This window comes from Salmo salar, chromosome ssa01, assembly GCF_905237065.1.
Source record: "Salmo salar chromosome ssa01, Ssal_v3.1, whole genome shotgun sequence".
NCBI lineage: Eukaryota > Metazoa > Chordata > Actinopteri > Salmoniformes > Salmonidae > Salmo > Salmo salar.
Genome location: NC_059442.1, coordinates 74005523 through 74020179, shown reverse-complemented (window position 1 = coordinate 74020179; position 14657 = coordinate 74005523). Strand labels below are relative to the sequence as shown.

At 43.6% G+C, this 14657-nt stretch overlaps 1 protein-coding gene across 3 annotated transcripts in view; it reads left to right on the top strand.

Moving 5' to 3' along the window:
* Positions 1-1549: 1549 nt before the first annotated feature.
* The window catches only part of LOC106608514 (1-phosphatidylinositol 4,5-bisphosphate phosphodiesterase epsilon-1), a 42467-nt gene continuing 29359 nt past the window's right edge, over positions 1550-14657 (top strand). For 2 of the 3 annotated variants that reach the window (XM_045722087.1, XM_014206473.2), the window contains exons 1-2: positions 1567-1777; positions 2426-3826. In XM_045722087.1, coding sequence (XP_045578043.1) covers positions 2633-3826 — 1194 coding nt within the window. In that variant the 5' untranslated portion in view covers positions 1567-1777; positions 2426-2632. Of the gene's footprint in view, positions 1778-2394; positions 3827-14657 lie in introns of all 3 variants that reach the window. The other variant, XM_014206466.2, reaches the window with a different exon arrangement.

Below are 14657 nucleotides of genomic sequence, written 5' to 3'. Positions count from 1 at the left end.
TACAAAGTTTAGGTACTTTTATTTAATGGGTTTTAAAATCTGCTGCAGTTTTTACGCCAGATATGTAATAACTACAGTGGGGTCTGAAATTATGGGCAAAAATGACAGTTTAAAATAAATCATAAAAATACTGAGCTATATTGTAGGCCAAAAAACTGGGAGGTTATATTTCTTTTATACTAATAACTTTGCTCAGAGAAAGAGATTTGAGTTGGAGAACACATTGAGAGGGATATTAGACCATTCCTCCTTACAGAATTCTTCCAGATCCTTGATATCCTTCATGTGCGCTTATGGACTGTCCTCTTCAATTCAAACCAGAGGTTTTCAATGGGTTTTAAGTCCGGAGACTGATATGGCCATTGCAAAATGTTGATCTTGTGGCAATGAACCATTCTTTGTGGATTTTGATGTGTGCTAAAGTTCTATTTGCGGCCAAGTTTTAGCTTCCTGACAGAAGCAACCAAGTTTTTGACTAAAATATCATGGCACTGGGTAAAGTTCATGATGCCGTTGATCTTGACAAGGGCTCCAGGACCAATGGAATCAAAATAGCGCCATAACATCAAAGATTCATCACCATATTTTACAGTAGTTATGGGGTTCTTTTCTGCTCATGCACTCTCATTTCAACACCAAACCCACCACTGGTGTGCATGGCCAAAGAGCTCTATTTTCATGTCATCTGACCAAAGCACCAGTTCTAATCCAAGTTCGAATGCCGTTTAGCAAACTCCAGGCACTTACATTTGTTGGATGACATGAAAATAGAGCTCTTTGGCCATACACACCAGTGGTGGATTTGGTGTTGAAATGAGAATGCATAAGCAGATAAGAACACTCCAACACACACATAACATGCACACACATTAATAGTGACTAATAAATACACACACACACACACACACACACACACACACACACACACACACACACACACACACACACACACACACACACACACACACACACACACACACACACACACACACACACACACACACACAATCATAATTTACTCTGCTGCTACTCTGTGTATCATATATTCTGATGCCTAGTCACCTTACCCCTATACAAATCTACCTCTATCACTCCAGTATCCCTGCACATTGTAAATATGGAACTGACCCTATATATAGCTTACTTACTTTCTCGTGTTCTTCTTATTTATTTATTTTGTTTTTGTTCTACTGTGTAATGCTTTATTGATTACTGCATTGTTGGGTTTGGCTCTAGCAAGACAGGCATTTCACTGTACTTGTGCACGTGACATTAAAACTTGAAACATCTATTTGTTTCATTTCTGAATGGGCAACTCATATGATTGATTGTAAACTCATATTGACGTGAGGGTGATGGTACACATTTCTGATTGAATAAATGGCCGTAAAAAAGCAAGGCTATTTAAGCGACTGCCACTTTAAAAGCTGTGAAGGTATTAGCATTAGGTTCTGTCCAGTGTGATTGCAAAATAATCCAGTGAGCTGTGAGTAAAAAAAGGGGAAAAACTGAAAAAAGCTTCAGCTTGTTGTCCTGCCAAGTTCTGTAAAGGGAGCCCTTCCCGGTGAGATCCCTGTTTCTGTGGCTCCCCCCTTTTCCCCTCTTCCCAGATCCCTCTCTTTTCCTCTCTCCCTCTCCCTCTCCCCTGATCACTCTTTTCCTCTCCTCCCAATCCCCCTCTTTTCTTATAGCCTACTGTGGATAGAGAGGGAACAGGGACACATCTGGTCTGCTGGAAATGAATCTGGAGAGAGAAACACCAACCTTTCACACAAAGGTAAGGAAAACCTAACCTTTCAACAAGATCACAGGCTGAAAAGGTTGAGAAGTTTCAGTCGTTTGACTTTCGATTATTCTAATAAGGTTTTCATGTGATATGTCGGCGAGTAGACCCTTGATAATGCAGGGTTTTACATTGTTATACTGTAGCAGAAGAGAATGGGGTACAATACTTTCTTAACTATTTTTCATTCACCACTTTAGGAGCTTTAATGCATGTAGGTCACTGCACAGAGCTCTATTACAGTTACCACATAATCCGGTCTTAATGTTTTCTTACATTGTTTGGCCATAAGCAGGGAAAGTGTTTGGCCATAAGCAGGGAAAGTGTTTGGCCATAGGCAGGGAAAGTGAGGGGAAGACTGATTGTATGGTTCATCTGCCTTTAATCATCACATCATAGTCACTTCCCTTTCACAGGTTATGGTGCATTGTCCAGTATCCGGTGACAACTTGGCACTGCAACTTCAACCCTCTCACTACAGCTAATAATAATGATCTTGTTGTGATTTTGTTTGTATTCCGAGTTCAATAGATATCATTAGGACACAATCTAATTTGTTGGCTTGGGATAGTCTTCAGCACAAAACAGTTTTTGTGTGTTCTATTTTTCAGCTAACTTGGGTTCTCCTGCTGTCCCCTGCAGATTGACGAGGGATGTGTCATCCTGGTCGGCACGGCAGCAAAGTCCATTTCTGAGTGTGCACAGAGGGACGCATCTCCCGGACAACACGCAGCGTTGACTCTCCTGGTGTTCACAGCTGTTGTGGACTCCACCTGCACCCACCTCTCGCTCTGACGTCTCTGAATACCAACAAGGAGGAAGACACAGAAAGGCAGGCAGGCCGGCATTATGTTGGAGGAATTCTCTACCAGCAACACAGACGGGACAGAGACGCGTGCCGAAAAGATAGATCATGGGATTGTGAGGCCCAGGAGCCCACATGAAACCCAGCGGAGAGTTAAAGTTCAACTACACTCTGATGACACAGATGCACCGCCAGCGCCATTCCAACCGGATAAACACTCCAGCAATGGCTGCCGTTCAGTGGAGTCTCTGGATGCTGGATCGAAGCAAAGAGTGTGTGTGACTGTGCGGCCTGCCAGTAAACCTTCAGGCTGCTGCTGTGGCGTAAGCCGCAGGAAGGGCCTTGGGCCTTGTGTACTGTGCTGCAGCCAAAGTAAACCGATCTCAGACGCCTGCAATGACTCTGACAGTAACACTCCAGTCCAGAGAGCAGGGATCTCACCTCAGACGTACACAGTGGATAAAACAGGATATGTTACACAGAGCATTGTGGGTACTGTAGTACATCATGGTACAGATGTACGTAGGAGTGTCAAGGAGTTAGAGTCGCAGCAGTTGTCTCCTCTGTGTAATGCAAGGACACTACCAGGTGGGGGCAAGAACTGCTTTCAGGGCTTGCTCTACTCTGGTACCTCATTAGATGATAGAGGCAAGGAGGCTGTAGGGGGCAAAGTGTCAGGCTCAGTATCCTCAGTCCCATCTTCCCCCATAAGAGTCACTACGGGCAGCTTCGCCTTCTGTCTCGTAGAGGAGATGACATCATCAACAGTCGCTGACACCAGCTGTGCCCACGGACTCAGAGATGGGCACATCAGCCCAGGGGGCAAAGCCAAAATGCAAAGGTGCTCTACACTGGCACTCCTTCCCACCAGCCCTTCCAAAAGCCCCACAGCTTTGAAGATGACCTCAGACAATGGGTTAGGATTTGACTGCGAGACTGAGGATAGCTTTGTGTATAATAAGAGGGAGCGTTCGACGGTCCTGGTCCGTAGGTTCTTGAGGGATAACCAGAGGGTGAAGAAGTCTGTGTGTACAGGGACTAGGGCAATCATCAGGACATTACCCTCGTGGAGGATCAGTGAGGAGGCGTGGGACGCTGTCTGCAGAAGGGACCGTTTCTCTGGGCCTAGTGAATACAGTCGCTTGAGTGGATACAGTGGACACAGTTCAACCTCTCAGAGTCTACATCTGCAAGCATGTAAACCTCACCTTGGAAAAAAAGTTGACATGTTTTTTGAGGTAAGAACATACACACAGTTAGCTTTCGTGGTTCCATTGAGCAAAACTGTGTCACTTTTAGTTTAAAATCTACTCTGGAAAAGCCCTAGACTGCACTGGACTCACTCACTCACACACACACACACACACACACACACACACACACACACACACACACACACACACACACACACACACACACACACACACACACACACACACACACACACACACACACACACACACACACACACACACACACACGGCGGGGCACAAAAAGGAAAAATGTGTGTGAAATCCCCTGCTGCAGTATGTAATAGTTACTACACACAGTGCAGTGTGAGACAAAACTCACGGAGCTGCAGGGGAAATGGGGGTTGGAGTAGCCGGGTAGGAGAGCAGAGGGGAGGGGTGGTTAAAAGTTAAGTAGAACACTAGAGGCCTGTATTATAGAAGGTGCGTCTCAAATAGCACCTTATTCCATAAAGTGCACTACTTTTCAACAAAGCCTTATGGTCAAAGGTAGTGCACTATATAGGGAATAGGGTGCCATTTGAGATGTAGAAAGAGGGTCTGGGATTGCTTCTCTGCTCCAGTGGGTACACACCCAATGGAAAAGTTAGGCTACACCATTACATCACAATCACTTGGCAGATGGTTACAGTCTCAACCATGAGAAACAAATACAGTCAGTGGAAAACAAAGCACACACACTCCAGAGTTTGTTTTTAAGGTGTTGCCGAGTCAAAAACAACAAGCTTCAGGGGAAATGAAAGGAATAACTTACATACTTAGCCTACTTATTGGTCCATAATTTGTTAATGGTTTGGCGAATAGACCCAGAGCAGGTCAAAATATTCCTAGCCTGTATGGAAAGAACAACCTCTGAGATTAGGATGATTAGAGACAACCGGTGATGGTGATGTTTGTGTTGACTTAGAATAAATATATTTTACCATAATGGAAATAAGCCTTCGGGCTATATTTTGTTTTTACCCTCAATCATTTTGTGTGTATGTAAAGTTAATAAAACAGGATGTGTGTTCAGTGGTCCCACACAATAAATAGTTTATGAGTACATTCATAAAGAGGGGGCGAGTGGCATAAACTCAGAGTGATTATGGTGCTTTAAAGTGTCAATCTGGGATAGAAACTAACTGCAGACCTCATTCAGTACCAATTCTGCAGTGGCAATAGACTCTACCCTGCCGGTAACAATACAGTGGATTAGACTGCCACCTAGTGGTAAACTACATATTGGCACTGCTCACTTGAATCCTTGGAACAGAGAAGTGTCCAATCTGGAAAACACTGCTGTTTGCTCCAGTCAAAGCAATAACACTCCTGATTCAACTTCAATACTTTATTAGTTGAATTTGGGCCATAACATTTTAATCTAATTCCAGTAAATGAATTGCACTTCTTTGAAAATAAATGATATGGCTGATTTAACTGGTTTCTTCTTATTCAATTGTTACCATGAACCTGCAACAAAGATAGCTCAGATGTGTGAGTGCCTTTTGAATTTTGATTTAACTGGCAGCCATGGAAATTGAATTAACTCCAACTCTTGTTGTACAAGAGGTATTTGTACCAGAGGAGGCTGGTGGGGGGAGCTATAGGAGGACAGGCTCATTATAATGGCTGGAATGGAATGAATGGAACGGAGTCAAGCGTGTGGTTTCCATATGTTTGATGTGTTTGGTACGGTTCCATTCATTCCATTCCATCCATTACAATGACCCTGCCTTCCTAAAGCTCCTCCCACCAGCCTCTACTGATTTGTACTGAACCACCATGGTCTCAGCAGAAAATAAGACTTCATGATCCTGGTTAAGTCGTTTCTGTACAAAATAATGCAAGAATCTGTGTCAGTAATCAGGTGATCAAGGTTAAAATAGGTCATTTTAGGGTTGGCTGAACTCATAGAATACACAACACTTGTTACATACAACTTTTAACTGTGGGTCAGGGTTAAGGACAATTCAGAGAATTTTTAGGGGAAATTCTGTGAAAGAAAACATTGCCATTGAAAATAACAGCTAGGCAATTGAATAGACAATTGTGATTGGTAACTGTGTGTGCATGTGTGCATGTCCTGTGTGTGTCTTGAGTGCACTCACTGCCGACCAATGCGTTAAAATATGGCTTTGTTTATATAGTAAAGAGATTTTCACCCATCACCCAAACTGCAGCCTTTCGTAGGATGGCTGTGTGGCAAAAAACATTTCTGTCTTGGTTCTGAAATACATTGGGATCAAATGTATTTACATTGGGATCAAATGTATTTTCAATATGATATGAAAGATGTAGGCATATGTCTATGAGTGCAGACCTGGGATAACTATAGTGTTCCCTTAATTTTTTTGAGCAGTATATATATATATACTGCTCAAAAAAATAAAGGGAACACTTAAACAACACAATGTAACTCCAAGTCAATCACACTTCTGTGCAATCAAACTGTACACTTAGGAAGCAACACTGATTGACAATATATTTCACATGCTGTTGTGCAAATGGAATAGACAACAGGTGGAAATTATAGGCAATTAGCAAGACACCCCCAATAAAGGAGTGGTTCTGCAGGTGGTGACCACAGACCACTTCTCAGTTCCTATGCTTCCTGGCTGATGTTTTGGTCACTTTTGAATGCTGGCGGTGCTTTCACTCTAGTGGTAGCATGAGACGGAGTCTACAACCCACACAAGTGGCTCAGGTAGTGCAGCTCATCCAGGATGGCACATCAATGCGAGCTGTGGCAAGAAGGTTTGCTGTGTCTGTCAGCGTAGTGTCCAGAGCATGGAGGCGCTACCAGGAGACAGGCCAGTACATCAGGAGACGTGGAGGAGGCCGTAGGAGGGCAACAACCCAGCAGCAGGACCGCTACCTCCACCTTTGTGCAAGGAGGAGCAGGAGGAGCACTGCCAGGGCCCTGCAAAATGACCTCCAGCAGGCCACAAATGTGCATGTGTCTGCTCAAACGGTCAGAAACAGACTCCATGAGGGTGGTATGAGGGCCCGACGTCCACAGGTGGGGGTTGTGCTTACAGCCCAACACCGTGCAGGACGTTTGGCATTTGCCAGAGAACACCAAGATTGGCAAATTCGCCACTGGCGCCCTGTGCCCTTCACAGATGAAAGCAGATTCACACTGAGCACATGTGACAGTCTGGAGACGCCGTGGAGAACGTTCTGCTGCCTGCAACATCCTCCAGCATGACCGGTTTGGCGGTGGGTCAGTCATGGTGTGGGGTGGCATTTCTTTGGGGGGCCGCACAGCCCTCCATGTGCTCGCCAGAGGTAGCCTGACTGCCATTAGGTACCGAGATAAGATCCTCAGACCCCTTGTGAGACCATATGCTGGTGCGGTTGGCCCTGGGTTCCTCCTAATGCAAGACAATGCTAGACCTCATGTGGCTGGAGTGTGTCAGCAGTTCCTGCAAGAGGAAGGCATTGATGCTATGGACTGGCCCGCCCGTTCCCCAGACCTGAATCCAATTGAGCACATCTGGGACATCATGTCTCGCTCCATCCACCAACGCCACGTTGCACCACAGACTGTCCAGGAGTTGGCGGATGCTTTAGTCCAGGTCTGGGAGGAGATCCCTCAGGAGACCATCCGCCACCTCATCAGGAGCATGCCCAGGCGTTGTAGGGAGGTCATACAGGCACGTGGAGGCCACACACACTACTGCGCCTCATTTTGACTTGTTTTAAGGACATTACATCAAAGTTGGATCAGCCTGTAGTGTGGTTTTCCACTTTAATTTTGAGTGTGACTCCAAATCCAGACCTCCATGGGTTGATAAATTGGATTTCCATTGATTCTTTTTGTGTGATTTTGTTGTCAGCACATTCAACTATGTAAAGAAAAAAGTATTTCATAAGATTATTTCTTTCATTCAGATCTAGGATGTGTTATTTTAGTGCTCCCTTTATTTTTCTGAGCAGTATATATATATATATATATATATATATATATATATATATATATATATATATTTAATCCTGTAGGATAAACATTCCAACCAGTCTACCCGACTTCTCGGAGGTGTCCGCATGGTCCTACTGCACACAGTTGCCTCGTTGTGTATCACATTCCACTGATAAAACTGGGGGGGGACAAAAATGTAATTTCAAAATGTGGGAGGGGACATGTTGTTACTGTTAGCATTCTCAATATCACTTAACATTAAACTGTTCTTGTGCCTGTGTAATAAAGCTGTAATTACTTTTGGAGCAACATTTTATTAGCATGTTGTTACATAATACTTTGGTAATTGCATTTTATTGCATAAAAATGAGCTGAGAGGTTTTGTAACTACTGTACACAAGAGGAAGTGACTGTGCTTTATTCCACTTATGTAATAATTTCATTATTTATGCAATTATAAAGCAATTTCCAAAGTCCTATGTAACAACAATGCTGCTATTGTAATAATTACAAAATTACTACATACACATGTATAAAAACTTGATGTTTAGTGTTACTGTATTACCTTATGTCTTACTCATTGTGAAAATATATTTGTTAGTAATTTTGATGCTACAGAAGTGGTCTACTATAATGTTGAGGGGATTCCATCCCTTATGTATTTCATTCTAGAAAATAGGCTATATTAAGATTAATATCTAAGAGCCCTCCAAACCATGTGCTTATGATCATATATTTAAACTAATCAAACTAAGTGTTGTAGTTTTTGGTTCTTCATCAAATATTTGTCAGCTATCAAATACATTTTTGTTTTTGTTTTCAAACAACTTGCATATATTCAAATACCTTCAAATATTATTCGGTTTTCTGAGAGGTATTCAACATTTTCTGAGACCTTTATTGGAATATCAAAGAAAATAGTTGCCTTTTAGTTGAAACTCTATATAAACTATATTTGACTACCTTGAGTATTGAAAAGTTAGCATTTTCAAATAAACAAAAAAAGACAACTATTTTCTTCCCAGATCTGATGAGCTGTGATAATTTTCTCCCTGTATATTTTAGTTGAAGCCCAAGGCATCTTGTATCAACTCCTGTCATCAGGGAGTTCTGACACCAAATCATTGCAAGAAAAAGAAACATTGTTTTGAAAAGACCTGACTGTTTTTAATGCAGAACTGAGAACTGTAATAAGTCTATGCTTCATATTTCATATCTATCTGCAACGCTTACCATTTTGCCATTATGAGAGAGAGAGAGAGAGAGAGAGAGAGAGCTATTGAATGAACCCACAGTAGAGTCATTGGTGAATTACATCACAGTGGCTAATACTGGCTATGTAGTCACTGTAGAGGTTTACAGTAGGAGATGAGAGACGGTGATGTGTGTTTTATATATAAAGGTAATGTTATTTTCCTAATACCTCTTACTAATGCCCAGTCTCCCTAACCATATAAGGGGAGCTGTCCCAAAACACACACACGCACACTCTCTCTCTCTCTCTCTCTCTCTCTCTCTCTCTCTCTCTCTCTCTCTCTCTCTCTCTCTCTCTCTCTCTCTCTCTCTCTCTCTCTCTCTCTCTCTCTCTCTCTCTCTCTCTCTCTCTCTCTCTCTCTCCCTCTCCCTCTCTCTCTCAGGTTTCAGACATGCTCTCTCTCTTCTGTCTCAAACATATCTCCCTCCTCTCTTCCACTACAAACTGGAACATACAGACATGACACGACTATTGTGGATTTACTGACTTTCACCAATTTTGGAGGCTGTATCACATTAGGCATGATCTTCTAATGTAAGTCAGAATATATTTTCTCTTTCTTTCAAATGGTTAATTCAAAGAAAGCACTAGTACTTGACTAACATTTCTACCAAACCATGCATACTATAATCTTTGCTATTCATATCAGTGGGGATCGCTCGAATTAGAGTATGATTGTCTTTCTGATGGTAAATGTGGGTCCAATTTGTCGGTCTTCAGACGACTGGAACGTAATCCGAGAACCTTGATACTGATCAACTGTTTTGTAAAACCCTACCAGACATAGGCATAGTGTTGCTTATGACAGTTGCTCATGACAGCGCTGCAAGGGTTCCATACATGTTCTTCTCAACTGTCATTTCACAGGGTTTCAATAGAAAACATACACTACATGCATCCTTGTGACAAGAGCTGCAGTATTATAGTCTATTGAAGGCTCTATGGATGGCTGAAGTTTCAAGTTGTATTAGTTGTATGTACAGGATACACATGGTATACACTGTCCAACGAAATGCTCACTTGCAGGTTCCTTCTGGACAATGCAACAACAATAAGGAATAATAAAAGATAAGATTACGAACATAAAGTTAATGGCTCAATAGAATAAAATAAACATTTTAGCATCAGTATAATACAGGAAGGCACAATTTATAGTCAAATATTTACATGTGTTTTGGGGAAGGTGTGTGTGTGTGTGTGTGTGTGTGGGGGGGGGGATGAGTGTGTTGATGAATATAGATCTGTGTGGGTGTGTGCGTGAGTGAGTGAGTGCATGTGTGCTGAGGTGCAGAGAGTCAGAGCAGGTGGTCAGTCCAGTTCAAGTGTTCAGCAGTCTGATGGCTTGTAGATAGAAACATTCTCTGAGCCTGTTGGTATCAGACCTAATGTTCTGATACCGTCTGCCCAATGGCAAGGTAGTGAATCAAATCAAAATCACATGCGCCGAATACAACAGGTATGTGACTAATACAGAGTCAATGTCCGGGGGCACCGGTTGGTTGAGGTAATATGTACATGTAGGTAGAGTTATTAAAGTGATAACAACAGAGAGTAGCAGCGGTGTAAAAGAGAAGAAGAGGGGGGGAGGATTGCAAATAGTCTGGGTAGCCATTTGATTAGGTATTCGGGAGTCTTATGGCTTGGGGGTAGAAGCCGGTACCGTTTGCAATGTGGTAGCAGAGAGAACAGTCTATGACTAGGGTGGCTGGAGTCTTTGAACAGCTCATGGCTGGGGTGTGTGGTGTCCTTGAGGATGCTGCAGGCCTTCTTCAGGCACCGTTTTGAGTAAATGTCCTGGATGGGTGGGGGCACCCGCTGAAGGGCCTTGCGGTTACGGTCAGGATGCTCTCGATGGTGGAGCGGTAGTATTCGGAGAGGATCCAGGGTGGCATGCAGTAATTCTTCAGCTGGAAGTAAAGATGCTGTTGTGCCCTGTTGATAAGAGTGGTGGTGGTGTTGTTGGTCCAAATCAAGTCCTGGGTGATGTGAACGCTAAGGAACTTAAAACTGCTCTCTCTACTGCAGTCCCATTGACGTGGATCAGGGCATGTTCCCTGCTGCTTCCTCAAGTCAACAATCAACTCCTTTGTTTTGCTGATGTTAAGGGAGAGGTTGTTGTCCTGGCACCACAATGCCAGTTCACATACCTCCTCCCTATAGGTTGACTTGGCATTGTTTTCTTATCAGGCCTACAACCGTGGTGTCGTCAGCAAACTTGATGATGGAGTTAGTGTCATGCAAAGCCACTTAGCAAAGGGACACCCCTGGGGGCCCTCTGTGTTAAGAGTCATTGTGGAGGAGGTGTTGTTGCTAGTCCTGACAGCCTGTGGTCTGCCTGTCAGGAAGTACAGGATCCAGTTGCAGAGGGTGGTGTCCAGACCCAGGGCTCTGAACTTGTTGTCGAGCTTGGAGGGAACAATAGTGTTGAATGCTTAACTGTAGTCAATGAACAGCATTCTCACATAGATGTTCCTCTTGTCCAGGTGCATTAAGGCTGTGTGAATAATGAAGGAAATGGCATCATCCATGGAGTGGTAGGCAAATTTGATTGGGTCCAGTGTGCCTGGCATGCTGGCCTTGATGTGGGCCATGACCCGCATCTTGAAGCACTTCATTATGACCAGGGTGAGTGCGACGGGGCGATTGTCATTTGGGCATGTCACCTTGTCTTTCTTGGGGACTGGGATGATGGTGGTCTCCATGAAGCATTTGTCAAATGTAGTAGGGTGTTCTCTCTCATCCCTCTAGACTAAACATACAGCATGTGTTCTGTTTAATTTAAACAGACAGAAATGTATAAACTGACTACATGAGTTTAACTTTTAATATATGAACGGTATTTGACTAACACTTAACATTAATGTAACATTTGTAAAGGGGTTGTAAAGAGTTTATCAGTAGTTTAAAGACCGATGGTAATAAACAGTTATTACTATTTGAGAGAGAATGTTATTGGTTTAGACCTACAAATCATTGTACAAGTACTAGCAACAAGCTGAATGGAAAGTAGGACTACAACTCACTTTCTTCTTTTAAATATTGAAACTTTACAAAATTGACAAAACCAAATATAACAACACTGTGCATCTCAATAACCAAGGCTTTCTTCACCTGCTCTGATATGAAAGAAATGGACTGGTATATGCAAATACTAAGGCTTCTTCTAACAGACAGCTCTCACCTTCCTCGTGATCAGTACATAATGAAGGGAGAGTGGATGAGGAGAGGACACCACTATAGACAACTGTGATGCACCCTATGATCATGTTGAAATCGACCAAAATCCTGAGCTTTGAGTGAGAATGACGAGATTTGACCATACAACCATTTGACAAATGAGGTCCATTGACGGCCATTCTCCCAATGTCTGTGGAGGCCTCTGGTCCAGCCCAGCTCATGCTGGGTCATATTCATTATGGCAAAATGTTTTTCGGAAAAAAATGTCTTACGGAAAACAAAAATAAGCTGTTCTTATTAGACAAATCCAGGGAGCTGATAAACAACCAGAAATAACAATTGATTTTCTGGTTCAAAGCTAAACTTAGATATGTGTTTTTGGTTGTCGAGTCTATTAGACCATGGCCATTTCAAGCTTATCTTTAAAAAAAAAAGAATGGTTATTTCAGAATATTTATGCAAATGTGTTGGCTAAGTTATTGATCCCACTTTGTAGTATACCCCTCAGGTATAGTCCCTCCCTGTTTAAGTCCGTTTTCTTACGTTTGGTGCCTAATGAACATGACCCAGAGTTTGATAAAGCATGTGGCCGTGGAGCCTGTGGAGCTGTGCAGGTATCAGACTGTCTAAACATGGCTGATTGATCCTTGATAAGGATGGAGGCCAGTCCGGGCCAGTCCGGGCAAGGGGACGTACACGTCCTGGAAAACAAAATATTTACTCAGTCCTGACGCTCTCCAGACCTGAGATGCATGCCATAGAGAGTGCTGGAGGAAAGAGTAAGTCACTTGAGCATTCAGATGATACATTCGGTATGCTAAACTAAATGATGCACAGCATGGTCTCAGATCTGTTTGTGCTGTCTTGCCAACTCCTATGGTCATTGGTCATTGGCAAGACAGCACAGACACAACTGGGAGTCTGGGACGAGGCTAGCAAATATATGCTAACTTTGTAAAAGGTAGACTGCTGCTAAATTGTTGCCACCGCTGCAAAAAATATCATGTAATTTAAAAAAATATATACACTGCTCAAAAAAATAAAGGGAACACTTAAACAACAATTTCTAGATCTGAATGAAAGAAATAATCTTATTAAATACTTTTTTCTTTACATAGTTGAATGTGCTGACAACAAAATCACACAAAAAGAATCAATGGAAATCCAATTTATCAACCCATGGAGGTCTGGATTTGGAGTCACACTCAAAATTAAAGTGGAAAACCACACTACAGGCTGATCCAACTTTGATGTAATGTCCTTAAAACAAGTCAAAATGAGGCGCAGTAGTGTGTGTGGCCTCCACGTGCCTGTATGACCTCCCTACAACGCCTGGGCATGCTCCTGATGAGGTGGCGGATGGTCTCCTGAGGGATCTCCTCCTAGACCTGGACTAAAGCATCCGCCAGAACAGGCGGGCCAGTCCATAGCATCAATGCCTTCCTCTTGCAGGAACTGCCGAAACACACTCCAGCCACATGAGGTCTAGCATTGTCTTGCATTAGGAGGAACCCAGGGCCAACCGCACCAGCATATGGTCTCACAAGGGGTCTGAGGACCTCATCTCGGTACCTAATGGCAGTCAGGCTACCTCTGGCAAGCACATGGAGGGCTGTGCGGCCCCCCAAAGAAATGCCACCCCACACCATGACTGACCCACCGCCAAACCGGTCATGCTGGAGGATGTTGCAGGCAGCAGAACGTTCTCCACTGCGTCTCCAGACTCTGTCACGTCTGTCACATGTGCTCAGTGTGAACCTGCTTTTATCTGTGAAGAGCACAGCGCTCTCGAATTTGCCAATCTTGGTGTTCTCTGGCAAATGCCAAACGTCCTGCACGGTGGTGGGCTGTAAGCACAACCCCCACCTGTGGACGTCAGGCCCTCATACCACCCTCATGGAGTCTGTTTCTGACCGTTTGAGCAGACACATGCACATTTGTGGCCTGCTGGAGGTCATTTTGCAGGGCTCTGGCAGTGCTCCGCCTGCTCCTCCTTGCAGAAATGCGGAGGTAGCGGTCCTGCTGCTGGGTTGTTGCCCTCCTACGGCCTCCTCCACGTCTCCTGATGTACTGGCCTGTCTCCTGGTAGCGCCTCCATGCTCTGGACACTATGCTGACAGACACAGCAAACCTTCTTGCCACAGCTCGCATTGATGTGCCATCCTGGATGAGCTGCACTACCTGAGTCACTTGTGTGGGTTGTAGACTCCGTCTCATGCTACCACTAGAGTGAAAGCACCGCCAGCATTCAAAAGTGACCAAAACATCAGCCAGGAAGCATAGGAACTGAGAAGTGGTCTGTGGTCTCCACCTGCAGAAACACTCCTTTATTGGGGGTGTCTTGCTTATTGCCTATGATTTCCACCTGTTGTCTATTCCATTTGCACAACAGCATGTGAAATTTATTGTCAATCAGTGTTGCTTCCTAAGTGGACAGTTTGATTGCACAGAGGTGTGATTGACTTGGAGTTACATTGTGTTGT